Source organism: Alligator mississippiensis, chromosome 4 (genome assembly GCF_030867095.1).
Source record: "Alligator mississippiensis isolate rAllMis1 chromosome 4, rAllMis1, whole genome shotgun sequence".
Lineage (NCBI taxonomy): Eukaryota > Metazoa > Chordata > Crocodylia > Alligatoridae > Alligator > Alligator mississippiensis.
Window position 1 is genome coordinate 165,261,951 of NC_081827.1, and position 21,911 is coordinate 165,283,861.

General features: G+C 54.6%; 2 protein-coding genes across 5 annotated transcripts in view; one reads left to right on the plus strand and one right to left on the minus strand.

The window, feature by feature from the left end:
- The window catches only part of GRB7 (growth factor receptor bound protein 7), a 50,657-nt gene extending 46,336 nt beyond the window's left edge, over positions 1-4,321 (minus strand). For all 3 annotated transcript variants that reach the window (XM_059726976.1, XM_059726977.1, XM_019482532.2), the window contains exons 1-2: positions 4,227-4,321; positions 3,514-3,604 (exon numbers count right to left, since the gene is read on the minus strand). In XM_059726976.1, the coding sequence (XP_059582959.1) occupies positions 3,514-3,604; positions 4,227-4,256 (121 nt within the window). In that variant the 5' untranslated portion in view covers positions 4,257-4,321. The remainder of the gene's footprint in view (positions 1-3,513; positions 3,605-4,226) is intronic.
- A 6,260-nt stretch (positions 4,322-10,581) lies between these two features.
- Positions 10,582-20,431, plus strand: MIEN1 (migration and invasion enhancer 1). Of its 2 annotated transcripts, XM_006275442.4 has the most exons (4): positions 13,920-14,297; positions 15,694-15,791; positions 18,418-18,494; positions 19,139-20,431. In XM_006275442.4, the coding sequence occupies exons 1-4, from the start codon at positions 14,221-14,223 to the stop codon at positions 19,220-19,222; spliced, it is 336 nt and encodes a 111-aa protein (XP_006275504.1). In that variant the 5' UTR covers positions 13,920-14,220; the 3' UTR covers positions 19,223-20,431. The 2 variants fall into 2 exon arrangements, 1 of the variants encoding a protein (XP_006275504.1); XR_002088799.2 differs by lacking the exon at positions 18,418-18,494 and having other exon boundaries at positions 10,582-14,297; positions 19,139-19,226.
- The last annotated feature ends 1,480 nt before the right edge of the window (positions 20,432-21,911 follow it).

Here is a 21,911-nt window from a genome sequence, read left to right on the forward strand (position 1 = left end):
TACAGAATGAGAAACCAGGCATGTAGCCCTGGGAATTAGACCCCAAGGGTCCTAGCTGCCAGGCTGGGCCCCTTGGCAGAAATCAGACAGACAAGCTTTAGCTGGATCAGAAATTAAACCCAGAGTCCCCTCAGACTCTGCCACATTGTAACGTGCATGAAGTCAGAGCTAGGAACAGAACCCAGGAGTCCTGGCTTCCAGCTCTGGGCCTTTACCACAACCCTGCTCTTGTCCTGGCCAAGAATGGCTCAGACTGCTGCTGAGAAATGCCTCAGATGGCCCAGGGCATCCAGAACCTCCCAGCACCAGCAGGGGCACCAGCCATATCCCAGCATCTGCCCCTCCTCTGAGGACACAAGCCACCAGGCAAGTCACTAAGCAGCCCTGTGCCTCAGTCTCCCCAGCTGTTCTACTGAGGCTGTAAACCATGTGGGGCAGGGACTGTCTTCTTTGTGTCACAGGCTCAGCATAGTGGGTAGAGTTGCTGGTACCATCACCCCTCACAGATGCTGGACCGCTAGTAGGGAGGAGAGGGGAGGAGGTTGCAGATTCCCCAGCTCTGATTCCATCTGTCCCTGTAGTGTTGAGTCCCCATATCACATTTCCCCAAAGAGCTGTGCAAGCATTTTCCCCCTGCACTCCCTGGGGGTGTAAGGATTGGGGTGCCCCATTTTTCAGGTGGGACAACTGAGGTGGAAGGAAGTGGCCTGAGATCACACAGCAAGTCATGAATGGAGTGGAGACAGAAGCCAGGAGCTCTGGCTCACAGCTTGCCCACCGCTCCTCTAACCATTGTACCTCATTACCACCCTGGCAATGGGAAGAGAACCTAGGAGACCTAGCTCTGCGTCCCCACCTATGCTATAATCACATTGTCACACTACTGGCCCTGAACTGGGAACAGAACCCAGGAGTCCTGGCTTAGAGCCCACCCACCCTTGTTCTAACCACTACACATCGTTACCATCCTAGAGATGGAAAGAACCCAGGAGCCCTGGCTGTTAGCCCTCTGCTGCGATAGAACTCAGAGCATACTGCCTAGTGCAATGTCTCAGGGGTGTCTGTAGCAGCAGCGCTCCCTTAGCACAGGTATTTGGGGACTGGGAGCTGGGGTAGGAAGAGGTCCCCTTGGTAGCCGAGGCCTGGTATAGCCATGTGGGGAAAGGGGGAGGGAGGAGGCAGTGCAGCTGTGGCTACGAAGCCTGCAGTGAGTGTTGGGCCTTTTTCCTCTCCATGAACAGCCTCTTCTCCCCTGTATCCATGTGTTGCAATTACACAGGCTGCTGGCTGAGGGGCAGCATTCCAGCTCCATTGCACTCCCACTGTGCCTTCAGAGAGAGGTCCCCAGTGGTAGAAGCTGGACTTCCCTGTGCAAGACCCCTATCTAGGGGCTAGCAGGGGGTGCCTGAAGCCCTCCGGGCCCCATCAGAGCCAGGCTTGCAACATGCAATGTTTAATCAGAACGCTTCCCGACGGCACCGCACAGTGAGTTGATTTGATTCTCCATCCCCAACTCCCATTAGTTCTCCTTCCCTGTGCAACACAGCTAGCTGGACAAAATGCTCCAGGTTGGAGACAAGGAAGCCTGAGAGAGGACTCAGTGCAGCTCTGGGATGCAGGAAATGGCTGGGGAGACTAAGCTGGGACACAGCTATGGTGGGAGCCCTGGGAAAAACCTGGGAGAGACTCTGGAATCAATAACAGGGGTGGATGGGGAGCAATGGATAGATATTATTATTAGGCCCATAAAAGACTCCATGGGTCCCTGTGAGTTCTGGCCCCAGGTACCCTCGTCCCCTCCCTCTCCCCCTCAGAGCATGGACTGCCACTGAGGGATGGTGTTTGGCACCCTCTGGAGAAATCACTTAGCAACAGTCAGCATGTGTCCAGCTGGGAGTGGAGCAACCCCTCCTCACAGCCCTGGGATCTGGTCACGAGGGCCAGGGCCAGGTGCCAGCCACAGGGGCAGCTTCCAGCACATGCCAGGAGAGCTCAGCCCTGGGGACAGGGCCTGGGGCTGGGGCTGGGGCTGGGGAGGAGAAGGGCCCTTGTGGAGGAGGCCACAAGGAGAGGAGAAGGGCCTGTGTGGACCCCATGTGCTGCTGCAGGTGGTAGTGTCATGAGGGGAAACCTCTTCCCAAAGCCCAATGAGATCCTGCTTGGAGCTGGGATGGGCAAGGATTATCAACCTCCCACCCTAGAGGGAAAAGCACCCAGCTGGTCTACTGGTCCTTGTGTGAGGGTGGATGTCCCTCAGCCTGAAGCAGTCACTGCTGGAATGCCCCATTTTCCTGTTGTTATAAACCCCTCCTAACCCCACTGGTGCCATTCTCTGCTAAGTGTCCAGCCCCAGGGAGGGAGAGGAAGACAGCTCCCCAGCCAGGGGCTGGATCCAGCTGTGTCCCACCCGTGGTTGGGTGGCATAAGGAGGGGCAGGAGACACAGCCCTGCTATATTTAAACCTAGCCCCGGGGAATGGGCCAGAGGGGATGTGGCCTGTGAAGATTGCTTCTTCACTGTCAGTTCCCTTTCTGGCTGGTCAGACCCATCTGGGGCTCTCACTGGTAGCCTGGGTGTGATGAGTTTGGCAAGTCTCATTCCAGATCTCAGCACCCAAGGCCCAGATTTCCAAAGAGATTTAGGCATCAAACTCCCACTGACATCTGATGAAAATGATGGGAGTAGTGTACTTTGGGACCCTCAGAGGACCTGAGCCAAGGGGCCATGTACAAAAGCCCCCCCCCCCGCTGACAGCATCATGCCCCCTTGCAGACAAGTATCAGTCCCCACCCGTGACCACTTAGAAGGTCCCTCCATAGCAGGACAGAGCCACAGTGATGGTTGGGGGTGGTCACTCTGCTGCTGTCAGTCACACTCTCACCAGGGGCAAGAGGCTTTGGGGTTCCCTTCCCCCCACCCCAGCTCAGCCCCTGCACAGTAGGCCCATGGATCATGAACCCCCTGCCATGTATCTCCCCTAAAGGGTACTGTCATGCCAGGTATCACACCAGTCCCGGTCCTGCCATAAGGAGCTAGCAAAAGGCAGATGGGGAAATTGAAGCCCAAAAAGGGGTTGTGATTTTCCTTGAGGCAGTACCAGACCCAGTACCAGCTTCTGGCTCCCAGTCCAGGTACCTCTGCACTGGACCACATGCTGCCCCTTCCTGAGCACATAAGGAGCCAGTGGTAGGCACAACTGGTTGCCTGCAGTGGGCACAAGGGTGGCAGACACTCCCCATAAAGTCTGTCCGGGGACAGAAGCCTGTGAGCCTGGGGCAGGGCTGTCACACCAAGTCTGGGTACTGAAGTGGGTGGGCCTGAACTTGTACCCAGAGCCCCCACCCTGAGGTCCACCCCCAGCTCTGCCACCATGAAACCTCATCAGCTTAGCCCTGCCTCTTTCTGTGCCTCAGTTCCCCCATGTGTGGGGCTGAGGGGGCTGTATCCCCACAGATCTCTCTTCCCTGGTGAGGGTCCATGACACAGAGGTGGGGATGTGAGCAAGCTTCTTACCTTTGCCCTGGTTCTGGGCGGTGAGGCGGTGAGGTCTCCCATGGATCCACTCCCGAAGTCTGCGCCCAGAGGTCCCCAACTCTGTGTTCTCCTGCAGCAGGTGACAGGAGGGAGGAGTTAGTCCCACTTCCCCCCTGGAGGCTGGGAGACCCCCATTCCACCAGTGGGGAGAAACCCCTGAGTAGGGACAACAGCAACACAAGCTCCCCCAGCCCTGGGTCCAGGGCAGCTCAGGCTCGGCTCCCCCTTCATCTTGCTGCCAGCCACAGGAATAGCTAGTACGCCAGCTGCAAAGGTGCTGTGGGAACCATGCAAGACCCCTCCCTCCCCACCTCAACACACATCAAGCCATCCACTGGGGCTGTCCATGCAGATGCTCACACAGCGCCCACCATCGTGGCATCCAGGCACGTGTTCTCACCATAGTCACTGCACTGCAGTCCCCAAGACCCTTATAGCAAAAGCACCTGGATCTCACTCACACACACACCCCCCCCCCCTCAGTGTTGGCCACAACACTCCCCTCCTTGCCCCTTACATGGCCAGTCCTGACACCAGGATTTCCCCTACCAGGTTCTAGGGAGGATTCCTGATCCCCACCTCCCCCACCACACACACACTTCCACAAGAAGAAAGAGTAATAAAGGGTGAGAGGAACAAGGCTCCCCCATCCCCCAGCATCTTCAGGGCATAGAGTCCAGGAGCTGCCCTACCTCGCCCATGGCGCCCGTGGCTTCTTGCATCCCCTGTCTGCCTCTTCTAGTCTGTCCCCAGCAGTTATCACCATGTCTGTTCCAAACCACCAGCCCCAGCAGGGAGCCTTATCTGGGCTGTGGCTTTGCTGTAATTTCCCAGCTATAGCTCGCTGCTGCTGCTGGCTGCATGCAGGAGGGAATAGAGATGGCAGCACTGTGTAGGCACAGCAGGGCACCCCACAGGCTTGAGATAGGTTCCTGTTTCTGCAGGGCTCTGGAGAAGTGGGCAGTGCCTTTCTCAAGAGTGGCACACCACCTCCTCAATCCACCTGGGACCATACCTTGGCGCTCACAGTCACTGAATTCAGCCTTAAAACCAGCCAGTGATGACAACTGAGGAAACCTGAGGCATGGGCAAGGTAAGTGATGTGTCTTTGGTCATGCAGTGAATCAGTAGCAGAGCAGAAGAAGGAACTCAGGAGCCCTGCCAGCCAGACCTGTGCTCTCACCTTCTTATCAATGGTCACTGAACCCATGAATCCTGCCTTTTAATTGCCTGCTCTAGCCACTCAGTGATCCTGCCTCCCTGAGAAAGTATGAGGACCCAGTCAATAGGACTCTCCTCACCCCCAGTCACCTACTGTTACTAGATTAAACTCCATCCCCAACATGCCCATGCTAAGCAAACAAGAGCAGTAAGACCAGCCTTTGCTACATTGAGTTTTCAACAAGGGGTCAGTTCAACTCGCTGACATTCTCCTTCTGGCAAGCCTCCCCCTCTCCAGAATTGTTTTCCTGGCATATATCACAGGCTGGAGCTTCACCCTGAGAATTCATATGCTGCTTTTCTCCAAGAAGGACTGCAGAGTGCTAGGGAGATGGGGTGGAAAGTACTAGCAGATGCCACCCTGTGGCATGGGGAGAGGAGGTCCTGGCTAAGGTTGCATGTGCCAACCCCTCTGGATGATTGAAAGATACAAGTGATGTCAGGCTAGTACAGAGCAGGGGTTGTAAGCTTGTCCCCCCAAAATCCAAGTGCAGAGTGAGGGTCTGGGCCTTGGTACATCTGCCACAGATGGGTTGAGCTCACCTAGAGGAGGGTGTGGTGGGGATTTGAGCTTCTGATGCTGGAGGGTGACAATACAGAATGGTCCCCATGGAGGGAAGCCAGCTGTAGCCACTGCACCAGGCAGAGATGCAAGGTGCCTTCTCTACCAAGGACACAGCCCTCAACTCCCAGCAGAGCTGCATCTCAACGCATGCTGAAAGGGAAGAGTGGGTGTCATTCCCACAAGACAGGAAGGGACACAGGGCTCCTATGACTTGCCCAAAGGAAAGCAGGGATCCAGTGTCGAGAATAAGACCCAGGACTGGTGGAGTGATAAGGAATCCCCACAACATCTGGAGTGGGGAGGCCATCCCTGATGGATAGGAGCTGTGCCTCCACCCCGGCCCCTTTCCTTCCCACCATCCCACAGTGTGAAACAGTCCCAGCCTCACAGTTAACCCCACCTGGACTCTGAGAGCCCTGGGTTTCCCTGGGATCTTGTGTCTTGCCAGCCGAGCAGGAACAGTCAGCCCTGCCTGTTCCCAGCATCTAAAGGAAAGAAAAATCCTTCGTAGCTGTACAATTACAGCTTTGGCTAGACTGCCAGGGCCTCTGTGAGGCTGCCACCTCCCTTCCTGCACAGCCTCACGCCCCAGCTTATATTATGTTTCTAAGAACATAAAGCTGCTTCCAGGAACCCTTTGGACAGCAGCAGCACTTCCAGGAGCCTGCCCAAGGCAGCCAGCCCTGAAATGCCTCTGCCATGACCCACCCAACTGCACGGGGAGCTGGTTTCCCGAGGGCTGGGAGCAGCCTGTGGCAGCAGGGAGCTTCTGGAAGGCAGACTGTGCTGCACGCTGTCTTCTCAGCCTCTCCATGCCCCCGTGCCACCTGTGGGGAACACAACCCCATATGTACCAGCAACTCCACCCAGGCAGAGTGCAGCATTCCTCTCCTTACCAGAAACCTCCTAAGCAGGCCTGGCATTCGTGGGAGGGTCTGTGGGCTTCCCTCATGCCCAGGCTGTGGGCCAGCCATAGCCCTCCTACACTACTGACTCAGAGGGGCCTGGCTGTGGGAACAGCCTGCTGGGGGGATGGGGCTGGCATAGTGAATGTGGGCTTGGTGGCAGTAGCCTGGATGGTGCTGCACGTGGGACCTGGGTGTGGAAGAAGGTCTCTTCTTGTAGCTCAAGGGGTGTGCAGGATAGGTCAGAGGCCATGGAGTGAGGCACAGGGGAGGTAGGTAGCATCAGCCTGATACAGCCGTGCAGTCACCTGGCAGTGAGGGGTGACTGCCTGGGCTGCCAGCCTCAGGCCAGCCACTGACCAGCTGCATAATCCTAAAGTGCTGGGTGCAGCTGTCCATCTTGGCTCCCACGCACCAATTAGGAGCCATGCTGACCAAGATCAATAAATCAGCAGCAGTGGGAGGCATCAGGGGCCCCTCTCTCCCTCACCTTGAGCCATGCCAAGTTGGAGCACAGCCCTGCCAGAGTCTTACTGCCTTCAGCTCCAGCCTGGCCTTTCCTCTGCCCTGCTGTCATGGCCCTTCTTGGCCCTGTGCAGAACTGCTGCCCCGCAGTGTCCCCTCGAAGCAGGAAAGTCCCAGTCCTGAACTCTGGCAAAGTCCCTCCCTGCCCAATTCAGAACCACTGGCAGTCCCCTTCTCGCCCTCTCCCACTCCAACTCCTGCAGAGCCAGGCTAAAGTGAAGTGGACACTCCAGCTTGGAGCCCCGGTGTCAGTGTACCCCATAGCAGCCAAGCCTGTCTCCTCTGCCCCCTGCACACAGCTGGTGAGCATGACAGTCCACCTGCCCTTGTCTGCTTGCATCCACACACGTACGCACACATGCACAGGGACAATGTGAAGAAGCAGCCACACCTGCCCAAAATCTGTCCTGAGCAGGCAGAGGAGAAAGGCCAAGGGAAACCGTTCTTCCCATGGGAACCAGCTTGGTCTTCCTAATGAATTATTTCTAATGAGGCTGACCCATGCACTGCTGTAATGCACCACTGAGTGAGGCAGCTAGAGCTAGCAGCCCAGGACAGACCAGAACACAGGCCCTTCTCAGCAGTGCGAGAAGGAGCTGAGAAGAAGGGCTGGGGAGGAAGGCAAGGAGAAGGGCTGAGGTTGTGCCTGGCTCCCATAGGCCTGAGCCCTGTTGGCTTAGAAAGGAGCCCCTGGGGGCTGGGCAGCAGGTGCTACCCAAGCCCCCAGCAGTAGAAAGAGGAGGCAGGAGCCAAAGGAGCTTTGATTCAAAAAAGGGTGACAGCTCCTCATGTGCTGGGACCAAGGCCTGGTCCCTCTCACCAGCACCCCCTGGTGGCTGCTTGGCCATTCTCTGCACATACCCAGAGAGGTGGTACGTGGGTCACCTGTGCCACAGGAAGCACCTGTGCCATGAGGAGCCTGCTTCTGCTTGTGCAGGACTCAGGGGAAAGGGCACAGGCCAGGCAAATGTCAGGGCATGGGGACCTGTGGGTCCTAGGCTGTGGCTCAGCAGGCTCCTCCCTTTACCTTCTCTGGCTGGTAGATCTGTGGGGGCACACGTATCTACCCAGTCACATGCACATGCACAAGCCCGTCTCCCCCTGCCCCCTCAGATCCATGCCCATGTGCACTCAGAGTGCTTGCACACAACAGCATGCCTGGGCACCATCCTAAAGAAGGGGCCCTGGGTGCTGATGGGGCATGGTCCCCCTCCCCACTGGGCATCAGGCCATGCAGCTCCCCTGGCACTCATGCCACCCCTGGGGCGAAGGAATGGATGCATTACCTTGCAGCGGGAGGCTGTGCTGCGGCTCCTCTTCCGTTCAGGACACGTGGGTGATTTTCCCAGGGGGCCACGTTTCCGTAAGCAGGTGCAGCAAAACACTACCCCCACGGCCTTCTTCCAGGGAAAGCTCCGGCCCTCCTGCATGCCCTGATCCATGCCTGCCAGAGCCGGCCACTCAGAGTGGCCTCCACCGCTGAGCCCCTCGCTGTGCGCCCTCCCCCCCACACTGTTGCTGCCACTCTGAGGATAAATCCCAGGGTCCCCACCTCTGTTATGGCTTTGGCAGCAGCACCCCCTCCCCCGTCCCTCTTCCCTTCTTTAATTGGTGAGCGCCACCATTAACAAGGGCTGGTTACAGGGGCCCAAGCATTTACAGCCATCCCCACCGCCATCCGGCCAGCTTCAAGCCCCAGTTCTGAAATGACTCAGCTGGCAGCGCAGTGGGCAGCTCCCTCCCCGCCCCCTCTCCCCACCCTGGCCACGCTGCCTATACCCCTTGCAGCCCTGCTCACACACGTAGCAGCTGCCCTGGGAGCCCATGTATTTCACACTTGCATAAGATGACAGGGCTGGATGTTTCAAATAGTGACAAGTCCAGCTCTGTGAGGAGCAGGGCTGAGCCACCTCACCCCCGCCCCCCACATACATACCCCCCCACCTGGCTCACCCCCCAGGTTCCCCACCCAGTCCTGACCCACCTAGTGCTCTGAGTAAAGGGGGAGCCCACTTGCTGGGATCCCCGTGTGCTGGCATATAGAATGGCTCTTACCCCTGGACCCTGGGTGACGTCAGCTCCACCCAGTGCCAAGCCGTGTTCTGAGCTATTGCTGTCTGCCTGGGGAGGGAGGGAGCCAAGCAGGATGGAGGCACTCAGGTCTCCCTCGCTGGCAGGAAAACCTGCACCCAGCCATGGGTTGGAAGTGGCACATGGGCAGTAGAGGGCTCCACTCCCACCCCGATCTTCTCGGCCCCCTTGGGGTGGTGGGGAAGATGCCACTGAGGACTCAAGCAGGTGGGAAGTGGGGCTTCCAAGCAATCCAATGGTCTGATTGTTCCCTCCCATCCCAGCCAGCACCGAGAGGCCTCCTGGAAATTAAAACTGACAGCTGAAAGGTACTGCCAGAGAGCTCCCAGGGCATTGTGCAGCAGGGAAAGGGTTAATGGTGCCCCAATTTCCCAACCTGCTGGTGACAAACTTTTAACAAGGGGAGCTTGGCTTCCCTTCAAGCTGTTCCCTAGACCTCATCTGGGGGCTGAGTAGTGCTTTCTTTTATATCCAGGGCAGCTGCATTCCAGTCAGATCCTCCCCAACCCTGCCCTGCCCCTCCTTTTTGGGGGAAATGAGCCCTCCCCTCCCACCATCACAGCAGCCCTTTAAGGAAATAGTGGTGACCTGGCGGATTCTCAACTGCTTTGATGGGGCAAAGCCTGAGAAAGCCTGAAGTCCTTGCTTTGGCACGAGATATACCAACCCATAGTGCTGAACCCTGGCTACGATCCATTCATGGTCCAGCCCATTGGGGTCTCATGATGGGCTGGTCTCACCCTGGCAGTCACAAGCAAGGATGAAATGCCAAGGAAGCTCATAGCACAGCTCATCCCTTTGCCAGGACCCAGCCTGCCCTTCCTTGCCAGCGCTCTCTGCACCAGTGCGGCAGGGCAGGTGGACCCCACTAGGGAGCAGTTATGGGGGTGAGGGCCAGGCCTATGTATCCCATCGTATCATTTTGGGAGGGGAGTGCTGCTGCCCCCTGGCGGCATGTCTGAGAATGGCCATGGTTTTTGCAGAGGTGTAAATGACTATGCCAGGCTATGGGACAACAGAAACCAGGGCCCAGCCTCACTAGATGTGATAGGGATCCTTGTGGGACCTTCAGACCCCAGAAGTGTTCACCTGCAGTCTGAAGGGTTCAGGGGCTGGGACATGTCTTTCACCCATCCAGCTGCCACCTAGGCTGTTAAGGGCCAGCAGGTGGCCAGCCAGTAGTCTGAGCTCTGAGATGAAGGTCCAAAAACTTCCTCCACAATTGTTAGGTGCCTTCATGATGCCCACCTTTTCCCCAGGGGCAACTGAGGCTCTGAACTGGTCCTCCTCTCTGCTCAGCTCTCTGTGTATTTAGATCAATGGTTCTCAACCTTTTTGGTCTCCAGGCACCATTAATTGGACTCGAGGCACCCCTCAGTTGACTTGAGGCATGCCTCCATAGCATTTGTGAATTGTGTGGCATCCAATTTCAAAACTAATTTATATAATGCAGTGCTTCCCTCCTTGTGGAGTGGCTGGGCAATAGGGGTAGAGACTGGCCATGCAGGAATAGACTGAGCGTGTGCTTTATCTGCTTATCTCCTCATCCCTCACTTAGCTCTTCACAACTCCCTGTACCTTTCAAAGGATCTGGCAGTACTTCAGGGTGGCCCAGCACCATGGGTGAGAATCACTGATTTAGACCAGGAGTGCTCACCCTCTGGTCCACAAGCCAAACGCAGCCTGCAGAGCCATGGCATCCAGCTGCAGAGGTCAGAAAATTTGGCAGCAGGGAAGCAGTGGAAGCTCCGGATCCAGCTGTACCTGGGCCATTGCCACATGGCAGAATCAGAGCTGGGCCTGCAACCCAAGCGTCTGATTGGGCCAGGCTGCTCCCTGTCCAATCCTGCCCCACACATCTGGATCAGGCTGGACTGCTCCCCATCCCCCACATATCTAGATCTGGGCCACTCTGCTCCTTCCCCACCACAAGTGTCCAAATCAGGGCTGCTCCGCTCCCATCTCCACCCTTTCCCCCCTGAGTGTCTGGATGGGGACCAGGCTGCTCCCTGCTCCCATCAGGGTCAGGCTGCACCCCTCCCCTCCATGCTGGCCCTGTGTACCAAGGCCTATGACTGGATCCAGCCTGTGGATGGACCTGGCACCACCCATCCAGCCCATGGGGCTAAAAGGTTGGGCACCGCTGATTTAAACTATTGCTCTAATGTCCAAGCTCCTCCCAGGGGAGGGCCCTAAACTTCTGGCACAATAGAGAGCCTTTATGGACACTGCATTTGCCTTTCGTGGTCTGCAGATAACAAGAGGACTCTGGCCTCTGGAATCTCCCAGGTGGCGTAAGGAGAAAGCGAATGCAGGACCCTCCCATTGCTTTCAGTGAAACCGAAAATAACTCATAGCCAAGCCTTAGGAAACTGGAACTTGTCTTGAAGCCAGCAGCAGGGCTCGGCTTTGCTGTGGGCTGGTTCCAGTGCAGCACAAATACCAGTAGTTATTTATCAAAGAGGAAGAGCCCTGCTGGGAGGTAGGCAGATCCAGCTGTAAAGGCACCTGGAGACTGTACGTTAAGAAGTGACATCATCAAATGTAGAGGCAGGATTGCTAACCTCCCACTGCAGGAGCTGAAGGGGCAGAGAGAAGGCAGGAAGCTTCTCCATGGAGGCTTCGAAGAAGGACCCCGAGGAGCAAGGCGGTGGCAAAAGAGTGGAAGACATTGTCTCTGAATTTTTGGAGGCTGAAGGAGAGGCAGAAAAGCTTTGTTGTCACTACAAGGAGGGGATCCAGGCTGTTCAGATGAGCCTGGAGTCCCTCTGAAAGAAAGTCATGGGGCAGTTCAAGGAGATGCACAACATCCTCTATGCTGAGGAGCAGTCAGTGATGGCCAAGATTAGCCAAGAGGAAGAGCAGGTAGTTGGAGGTCTGGAGAACAGGCTGAAGAAGATCACTGAGAGAGCAGCCAATGTTTTGGAGATAGTGGATTACCTGGGCCAGGTGAGAGAGTGTGATGAGCACATTGCAGATGCGGCAGGGAGCCAAGTAGACCAGTTCAAGGCAGAGCTGAAGGAGCACACGGAGGAACTGAGTCTCAGCAAGCCAGCAGGCCTTTGCAGCCTTCCTCTGATGTATGCCATCTGCAGGAGGATGCTGCGACAGGCTATGCAGTCTGCATTGGAGAGCCTCACCCTGGATCCACACACAGCCCATGCCCATCTGGATCTCTCTGAAGACTTAAAAGCAGTGAAGCTGGGACATCGCTCCCAGACCATTCCCAAGGATCCTCAGCGCTTCCATCCCTGTCTGTATGTACTCTGCTCCCAAGGCTTCTGCTCGGGCAGGCACTACTGGGAGGTGAGTGTTGGGAACAAAAGCAACTGGGTAGTTGGGGTAGCCAGCCACAGAGTCAACCGCCAGGCGACAGAAGATCTGATCCCGGAAAATGGCTACTGGGCCCTTCGGAAGCTGCCAGGTGACCATTACTATGCCCTCTCCTCACCCCCAGACCGCCTGACCCTTGACACCAGGCCCAGGAGGGTGGGCGTTTGCCTGGATTATGAGTGTGGCAGGGTTGGGTTTTATGATGCCCATGGCATGGCTAAGATCTGCCTGCTCCAGGGCCACTTCCAGGGCATGCTCTACCCTTTCCTGTGCCCTGGGTTGGTGCTGTCTGAACAGGACCATGAACCTCTGCGGCTGTGTGACTGAAGCAAAGGGAGGCACGTCTGGAGACCCCTGCCCAACTGAGTCCCTTTTCTGCTCTTTGAGGAGCAAACTTGGGTCTGGGCCTGCAGCGAATAAGACTCTTGACTAAATGAATGCAAACAGCAATGCTCAGACTACAAGCGGCCCCTCACCTTATCCCTCTGCAGCTCTTGGCGAAGAGATGTTATGCCGGGGGTTCGGTTCCCTGCACACGACAGGTCTGTCATTCCTGCACTTGTGACTAATACAAGTCTCTTCTCTCAGCCATGGTGCCAATTAGACTAACGCACCAGAGCAGTGGTGCCCAACTTTTTTCCCCTTTGTGGCAGATGGACGGTGCTCAGAGCATCCGCAGGGCGGATCTGGCTGCACAGTGGGGAAGCGGGATGGGCCCAAGCCCAATACAGCCGTGTTGGGGAAGGAGGGGGTGTGGTCTGGTGTCAAGGGGATTGAAAATTTGGCAGTGGGGGAAAGGCAGCAGTATGACTTGTCACTGCTCCCCTGCCACAAAATTTCCCAATCCACGAGGAGCCCCGTGGGCTGGATGCCACAGCTCCACAGACCGCATTTGGTCTGAGAGCTAGAGGTTGAGCACCTCTGCACCAAAGCTTTCTCTTTGGCCACAATTCACCCAGGAGTGCCTAGGAGATGGCTCTCAGGTTAACACTGCCTGTTCCCATGACGCCTGAGCCAGGCAGGACTGAGTATCACAGGTATAAATGAAGAGGAGGAACGAACCGAGTCCTGTGTGGCTGGTGGTTTCTAGGGGAAGAAGATTGTCGTGGAAGAACTGTATGTTTTGGGGGGGAAAGATTTTCCAATGATGATACCATTTCATGGGTATGGAAACGCACTGACTTGTTGGTGACTGCTTGGAGGAAAACATTTTGTGACTCAGATCTAACGGAGACCACACAGAAACAGGTATTTGAGGAGGGGGAGCTGAGGGACTCTTCTACAGGGGGAGGATGAGGGAATCCTCAGAACACGCCGAACACTTTCTCAGAGCTGGGCAAGCATCTTTTTGCACACGCAGGATTCAAGCTACAGCAGAAAGGTCGACGCGGGGGGCAGGGGGACCTCTCTAACCGAAACAACGAGGACTTGTTTGTAGGAGAAATTGCCCACGGCCCAACTGTGGGGGTTGGGAAATGAGGCGAGCCCGGCTGAAAAGAGCAGGGCCGGCTTTGGGGTGTGAGGGCCCAAGGGAGCAGGTTTATGGGGCATCCGTCTCTCGTCCCTCCTGCCCACGCAGGCGGCCTCCTCGCTCCGTCCTCTGCCCGCGAGGTGCGTGGGTCGGCCTTGCCCCGCGACCCCGCAGGGCGCCGCCCTGGCTCGGCCCGGGGTGGGCGCGGAGGGAGGCGGGACCCCACACAGGGAGGGGTCAGGCCCTCCGGGCCGGGCGAGCGCGGGGCGCAGCAGGAGTGGGCAGAGGCCAGTGGGGCCGGGCGCTGGGTGGCACCAAGGGGCCGGCCCCATGGGCGAGAGGCCGCCAGGACGGAGGGTGCCCACACCCTCCCAGGCCCGGAGCGACTAGCGAGCCGAGGCCCGGCTGGGCTCATAGCGCCGCACTGCCCCTCCGAGCCAGCAGGTAGCGCTGAAGCGTGGTGTCGGCTGTGCGCCTGCGCGGCGCTGTGGGGGGCCACAGGGGTAGCTGGAAGTACCCCTGCACGTGACCCGGGAACACGGAAGTGCGAGCGGGGCCAGCCGGCGGCGGCGAAGATGAGCGGCGGAGCCGAGCCGGTGGCGGTGCCGCCTCCAGCCGCGGGGCGCGGGGTCCGCATCGTCGTGGAGTACTGGTGAGATTCGCTGCGGAGAGGTCCGGGTTGCCGCCCCCCCACCTCCTAGGGCTCCCCCCTACGGGAGGGTCCGCGACTGTGGGTGGGCTGGGGTATGGTACGGTGGCCTTAGAAGGACATAGGTCATAGGGTGGAGGGAGACAGCCCAGCCAAGCCGGGGGCGCAGGAGGGAGTTGCTCCCTCTCTGCTCCCCGCTTGCTCTGCCTTTCTGCTCTGCTCGCCCCGGGGCCGCATGCTGCCCCGCCCCCCCCCCCCCCCCCCCTTAGCCTGAGGTGGCTCTCAGCAAATGCCCCTGCCTCCTGGCACTGGCCCTGCTACAAGTGCCCAGCAGGGAGGGCCGCGCAGGAGCGGGTGAGTGGCTCAGCTTGGTCGCAGCTCTGAGCCAGCAGTCAGTGTGTCCTTGTTGCCAAGAAGGCTAACAGCATACTGGGCTGCCCTGGTAGGAGCATTGCCAGCAGAGCAAGGGAAGTGATTATTCCCTTCTATTCAGCACTGGTGAGGCTGCATCTGGAGTCCTCTGTCTGGTTTTAGCCGCCCTGCTATAGAAAGAATGTGGACAAATTGGAGAGAGTCCACGGGAGGACTAAGAAATTGGTTAGGGGCTGGGGCACATGACTTATGAGGAAAGACTGAGGAAGCTAGTTTAGTTTAGTTTAGGGAGGGGAGGGGAGGGGAGCCGAGCCTTCAACTACTTGAAGAGTGGTTACAAGGAGAATGGAGCTAGACTGTTCTCCGTGGTGACAGATGGCAAAACAAGGAGCAATGATTTCAAGTTGCAGCAAGGGAGGTTTAGGTTAGATATTAGGAAGAACTTCCTCACTAGGAGGGGAGTAAAGCACTAATAGGTTACCCACAGGTGTGGTGCAGTCTCATCCTTGGAGGTGTTCAAAACCTGGCTGGACAAAGCCTTGGCTGGGATGATCTAGTTGGGGGTGGTTCTGCTTTGGGCAGGAGGTTGGACTAATGGATCTCCTGAGGTCCCTTCCAGCCCTGACTTCCTATGATTCTGGTATGTGTATGTGTCATTCCCCACCCCCCACCCCCCAAGTGCTCTGGGGCAGATCTGGCCTGGGGGCCACAGTTGGCCAAGCCCTGTCCTTGGCTGTTGGAGCAGTTGTTATTGCCCTGTGACAACCCCCCCCCCCCCCCCCCCCAGCTTTCTCTTCAGTTGTCGCAAGTACCCAGTTACACCTTTAGGGCCCCTTCTCCAGAAACGGAGTAGGGCATGTAGTTTCAGAGTGGGCCTGGGTCCACAGGGCACTCATGTAATAATTCAGCCTGTGCCGTGGCACCTCTGGCTGTGTTAGTGCTGCTCACAGAGACAGGCTATCAGTGTTGTGTGCCTACCCCCCCACCTTCCTTGCCTGACAGCAGGGTTCTCTTTCCTTGTTCTCAGTGAGCCCTGTGGGTTTGAGTCGACGTACCAGGAGCTGGCGAGTGCAGTGAAAGAAGAGTACCCAGACATAGAAATCGAGTCCAGGCTTGGGGGGAAAGGTACGACTTTCCAGCAAGATCTCCGGAGAGCTCAGATGCCAGTGTGCCAGTCAAAGCCTTGTAACCACATAGGTCTTGCAAATAATTTGGGGAAAAAATAGTTAAATTTCTTGGGGGATAAAGGAGGCCATAGTTTTGGTCCCATGCTGATGAATTTCTCATTGGCTGTGCAGCTGCCTGGTTTGAGACCAGCCTGCCCTCAGTACTGCTTTTGTATCCCACTGTGATACGAGCCATCAGGGACCTCAGTTGACAGCTCCTACAAAGAGCTGCCATCATGGCCACATGTCAGTCACGTTTCATGGACACTGCCAACACCTATCTCTTCTGCCAGCACAAGGAGACCCTGATATGTACCTGCTCTGAGTGTGCAGGGGTTCAGCCCCTTCCACACCTCCTCAAGAAGCTACCCAGATCAAGGACAAAAAGAAGTCATTTTTTAAATACATAGGGGGTAAAAAGAAGTTACCAGGTAATGTGGGGCCTCTGCAGGACACGCTAGGAAATCTGGTCGTCTCACCAGACAGCAAAACTAACGTATTTAACAATTTCTTTGCCTCCATTTTTCTGAGCAGGGACTGGGTCACCTCCCCCACCAGGACCCCCTGTAGGTCCCAGGGGAGGCACACCCAGACCTAGGGTCAGTGAGGACCTAGTCAGGGAACTTCTGGTGGGTCTGGACGTATTTAAATCAGCAGGTCCTGACGATCTCTACCCCAGAGTGCTGAGGGAATTAGCAGAGGTCATTGCGGGACCCCTGACACGGCTTTACGAGCACTCATGGTGCTCTGGAGAGGTGCCAGAGGATTGGAAAAGGGCCAATGTGGTTCCCATTTTCAAAAAAGGGAGGAAGGAGGACCCAGGAAACTATAGGTCAGTCAGGCTTACCTCGGTTCTGGGTAACCTTTTGAGAGAGTTATCCTGGCGCATGTCCGCGAGGGGCCAGCAAGGGAGATTATGCTTAGGGGCAACCAACATGGGTTCATTAAAGGCAGGTCCTGTCAAACCAACCTGGTGGCCTTCTATGACCAGGTCACAAAATCCTTAGATGCAGGTGAAGCAGTGGACATAGTCTTTCTGGACTTTAGGAAGATCTTCAACACTGTCTCTCACCCCATTCTCGTTAAAAAACTAGGGGACTGTGGCGTCAACACCTACACAGTCAAATGGGTCACTAGTTGGCTGGAGGGCTGCACCCAGAGGGTGGTGGTGGACAGGTCATTTTTGACTTGGAGGGATGTGGTTAGTGGGGTTCTGCAGGGCTCGGTCCTCAGGCCCGCGCTATTCAACATCTTCATCAGCAACTTGGACGGGGGTGTAAAAAGCACCCTGTTCAAATTCGCAGACAACACTAAGGTGTGGGGAGAAGTGGGCACGCTAGAAGGGAGGAATAGGCTGCAATCAGACCTAGACAGGTTACAGGGGTGGGCGTCTGAGAACAGGACGAGTTTTAACACTGACAAGTGCAAGGTACTGCACCTGGGGAGGAAGAACCAGCAGCATACCTACAGGCTGGGGAACTCCCTTCTCATCAGCGCACAGACAGTAAAGGATCTCGGAGTCATTATTGATGCCAAAATGAACATGGGCTGCCAGCGTGGGGAAGCGGTTTTCCTGTCTCATCAATGCACATCTCCAGGCAGAGTTTCACAAGGCAGCATCCACTGGTTCCTTGAATGTGTTCACAAGGCAGCAGTCGCTGGCTGGTGTGCTTTGCTCAGCCTCCCCCCTTGGAACACTTGTTATGAACCCTTGACCTGCACTCCCATCCCTGTTTTAAAATGTTTTGCCCCAGAAAATCACTTGCGTCTCCAGTACTCTCCCTAATTAAGGGAGGCTTAAAGTTTCTTAGTTGGCCGAGGCTGCTTTACCATGATGCAACAAATAGGCTGCACCCCACTGTGATTACTGGGGTTGATAGGAACGTAGTATATGTGGGAAAGTGTTGGGGAGCCTGGGGTAGGGCAGTTGTGGCTATTGGACCAGAGATGACCTGGAGTCTGCATCCTCTAGGCATAGTCGGGGACACACCTATGTGTACATAAAGAACATTCTTGCCCTTTACTAACCTGGAATTCAGCCTATAATTGTAATAACCCCTCGTACATACAGCCTAGTTTCTCTCTATTCAACATATGACTGATAAAATCGTGGGTGACATGCTGTTGGAGATGATGGTCTCGGTGAGAGTAAAGATACTTGATGTTGTTAAGAAGTTTCCAGTTTAGTGCAGTTGTTGGGGCTCTAGATACCTGATGCGAGGGCTGATCCTACACTATGTTTGAAGCTGGGTTCCTGCGTTCTGTTTCTAAAGATGAGTGTTCTGTCCCATCTTTTTATGTTTCTGTTTCCTCTTCCATAAAGCAATGGTAACACTTGTCTGCCTTGCGGGGAGGTTGTGAGGTGTGGTAATTTTCATACAACAATCGGATCTTTTAAATTAAAAAAAATCATATATGAAGATGGGTGCAGAGCAGGCTTGTAATATAGCTTGTTAGATATGTTTTTAATCTTCTCTTTGAACATTGGAGAGTCTGATCCAACATTATAACAGTGAGTAATGCATTTTAAAAAGTGTTTTGAAGGTGCCTGTGCATTGTTACATCTCTCTTTATATATTTTTAAGGTGCCTTTGAAATTGAAATTAATGGGCAGCTTGTCTTCTCCAAACTAGAGAATGGTGGCTTTCCATATGAGAAAGATGTAAGTGTCCAGATCCTAGTTTACACCTTGCATCAGCCTGTTTCGAAAGTGCCTGTAATGACTCTTGTGTTCACAGCAATTCCTTTGTGACTGAGAAGCTTTCTGTTTCTGGAAGCCTGCAGTTTCTCAAAGGCATTTCATCACGCTAGGGCTTTACTACTCTCCTTGGAGTCTTATTAAAGCTCATTTCTGTCAGGATCGACTGGGCCATGGGTGGTCACTTAATGAGTTACTGTAGGCAGGCTAGGGGTTATACCAGGTATCTGTTGCAATCCAAGTCATCTGGCTGAGGGTTGAGGTGGTATTGTGATCAGGGTGGATGGAAGATGAGAGCCAGGAGGTCCAGACAAGGCAGGGGCAGAGACTATCGTGAGGCTGGAGCAAGGCAGGAATCAGGCTGGAGTGAGACAGAGGTCCAGAAGTACACATAAGGGTATTATTGCTGGGGTAAGTCCTACAGGAAGTAGGAGGGGTTTTATAGTCTCTGTTAGGGGCTTATGGTTCCCATAGGTTCCTCCTGGGTACCTTGAAATCTTGACCCCTGAGTGAGGACAAGGTTCAATCATTCATATCCACTAGAGGCCTGCAAAAGAGTGTTTGGTGGATGGATTAATGTCTTTCAACTCTTATCTTTTTTTTTCTAGCTGATTGAAGCAATAAGAAGAGCCAGGAATGGAGAACCCTTAGAGAAAATCACCAACAGTCGTCCTCCATGTGTCATCCTGTAGCCTTGGCAGTACTGCCCTTGTCCATTTCTGTGCTCTGATCACCTTCAGTCCCACTTGTCTACCCTTATTTCATTATCTTGCTGCTTCTCCTTTTTCTGTCTTCTGGCTTAATTAGTTTGCTCTGTGGCTGAGCAGTGTCATGTATGGAACAGAACTGAAGGTAACATGAATTGCTAATGCTGTATAAAGAGCCTTGTGATAAATGGAGCTGTTTCACAGGTTGGTTGTGGGGGTGGGTATTATTGGAAATGGATCCTGAGAACTTATGATGCAGTGGTCTTAGTGTGTTGGATACCGATGAGTGGAACCTGTCTGTTAACCTGTCTCACCTTAGACACCTATACAAGTCCCAGAGAGAAGGAGAGTATGGGCTTCTCCTCCTTCCTCCCAGCCCCAGCATTTTTTTGTACCTTTATCAGTTATTTTTCAACCCTTCTTTAATATCCAAGTAGGATATTCTCCTACTCCTTGAGCACATGAAGAAAACACTTCCTGGCTCACTGCCACCCTCCCTTAGAATCCTCATGGCTTGAGGGTCCCTAAGAGAGACCTGAATGCCGCCCCCCTCCAACTCCCAACAGAAGTTGTAGTAGACACTGTGAGAAAGCTTTGCCTGGCATTGAGGTCTGATGAAGGGCTGCTTTCTGTAGGAGATAAAGGTGACCGTCTAGGGCCTTCTGCAGCGAAATGACCGAAGCTTTGAAGGCCTGTTGGTAGAAATCTGCCCATAAACTAAACCACAGAAGAAATTATTTTTTCTTAAACTCTGAATGCTACAGTTAATTATTAAAATCCTCTTCATCACTGTTTAAACCAGTGCTAAAGCAGGATCAACTAGACAGTAAGGGTTTTTTGGATGGAAACATTCTTTTCTGAATTGTTCTCCTGAGGGTACCTTATGTGAGTGACTCTTCTAATTGCCCATCTGCTTCTGCAAAAATGAGCCCTTCTTCTGTGTTCTAACACCCAATTTTCACATTGCTATTGTGTCAGGACTTTGCCCTTTGACACTGAATGTCAGCAGGGGGAATGAGCAAGATAAAAGTGCTAAGTGACTTGAGAGACACGCTAGCATTAAAGAACCTGGTGGTGCCAATGAAATTCTGATTACCCGGCAACTAATTTATGCTTTGAGATAAGGGAGGGTGACTCTATTTATTATATACTGTGTATAAAAAGAGCCAGTAATAAATACAAATCAGAGTAAAACTTGTGTTCCGTTTCACTTTGACGTCTGCAGCTGTCAAGCGGGTGGTACATACACCAGATTCTTTGACTGTTTTAGGTGAGGTGGACAGTGGGCTTTGGCACTCTACCTGTGGTTACAGTAGTGCCTAGGGTGAATATTGGTCACACCTTTTATTTGAAGTCGGAGCTTTGAGCTGCCTGAAGTGTGATGCTCTAGGCCAGCAGTTCTTGACATTTTTTGTACTGGGACCCATTCATCAAGATCCATGGCTTTTCCTGACCCACACCCCCCTGGCCCTGCTGGTGCCTGACCCATAGTCCCCTGCCCCCCCAGGCCATGCTGGGTCCCCTCACTCTCAACCTACAGTCCTCTGCCCCCCCACAGCCCTGCTGGAGGAAGCCCCCAGCTGCTCCCATCCCGCCCCCTAATCAGCAAGTGCAAGGCACTGGGCCCATGCCACCAGCTCAAACACTGAGCTCCCCATGGCAGAGGACTGCCCCCGCCTCCATTCCCTTCCCCGGCTGAAGGGCCAAGCGATTTCCTCCCCCCCTGCCCCACCACAGCCCTGTGCCTGGCCACCATCCCATGTCAGCAGGTGCATACACACACACATGCATACCCCAGCCCTCCAGACAGTCTCCTGGACCTCCAACCCCTACTCCCCATACACTTACCTGTGTCCAGAGGCTGGTGCTGCTTCCATGACCCGGCTTTGCTGTATGTTGTCTGCACGCTGTATGTTGGTCACACTGCCTCCTTAAAAATCAGCCATTGGTATCGGCCCAAAAAATCTGTTGGTGCACCCCTAACAATTAATACTGCCACCCTCCCATTCTGCCAAATTCTTAAGTCCCGCAGGGTTGGGTTGGGACTGAGCCACGTCTCCGTCCCATGCACAGCTGAGATGGAATTGCGCCATGCCCCTGTCCCCCTGTAGCTGTGTTGGGGCTAGGCTCTGTATCCCAATGCTTTCTGTGCTACCAGGTCAGGCTGCATGGTGCCTACTTCACGCACTGGATTGGGCCCACTAACTGCAACCAGTCCATGGATGGACTGGGCACCACTCATCTGGCCCACCAGGGCAAAAAAGTTTACCACCACTGCTCTAGTCCAGTGATCCTTAACCACCGTTAGATGTGCAAACATGATTCACAAGATAAACCCAAGTGTTTTTAAATAGGAGTGCTTGGTGTAAAAAATGTTCTCGTTAAGTGTGCTCTTTTCGAGTTCTTTGCAACAGAAGAACTGCTCTGGTATTTTTCTGGAGTAGAAAATCTAGTGAAAGTTAGAGCCAGTATTTTCAAGGGGCGTCTCAAATCTATCGAGGAGGGCTTCAAGTCTGAAAAGGTTGAGAACCATTGCTCTAGGCCAACTTGGTCCTTGGGAACTTTTAAGGTTGCAACAAATTTGTATATGAAGGGTCCATTAGCAAGACAAATGCATGCAGTCAAGTTTGCTTTGGTGCCTGCTTTTGTGTGAGAGATGAATAATTAGCACTTA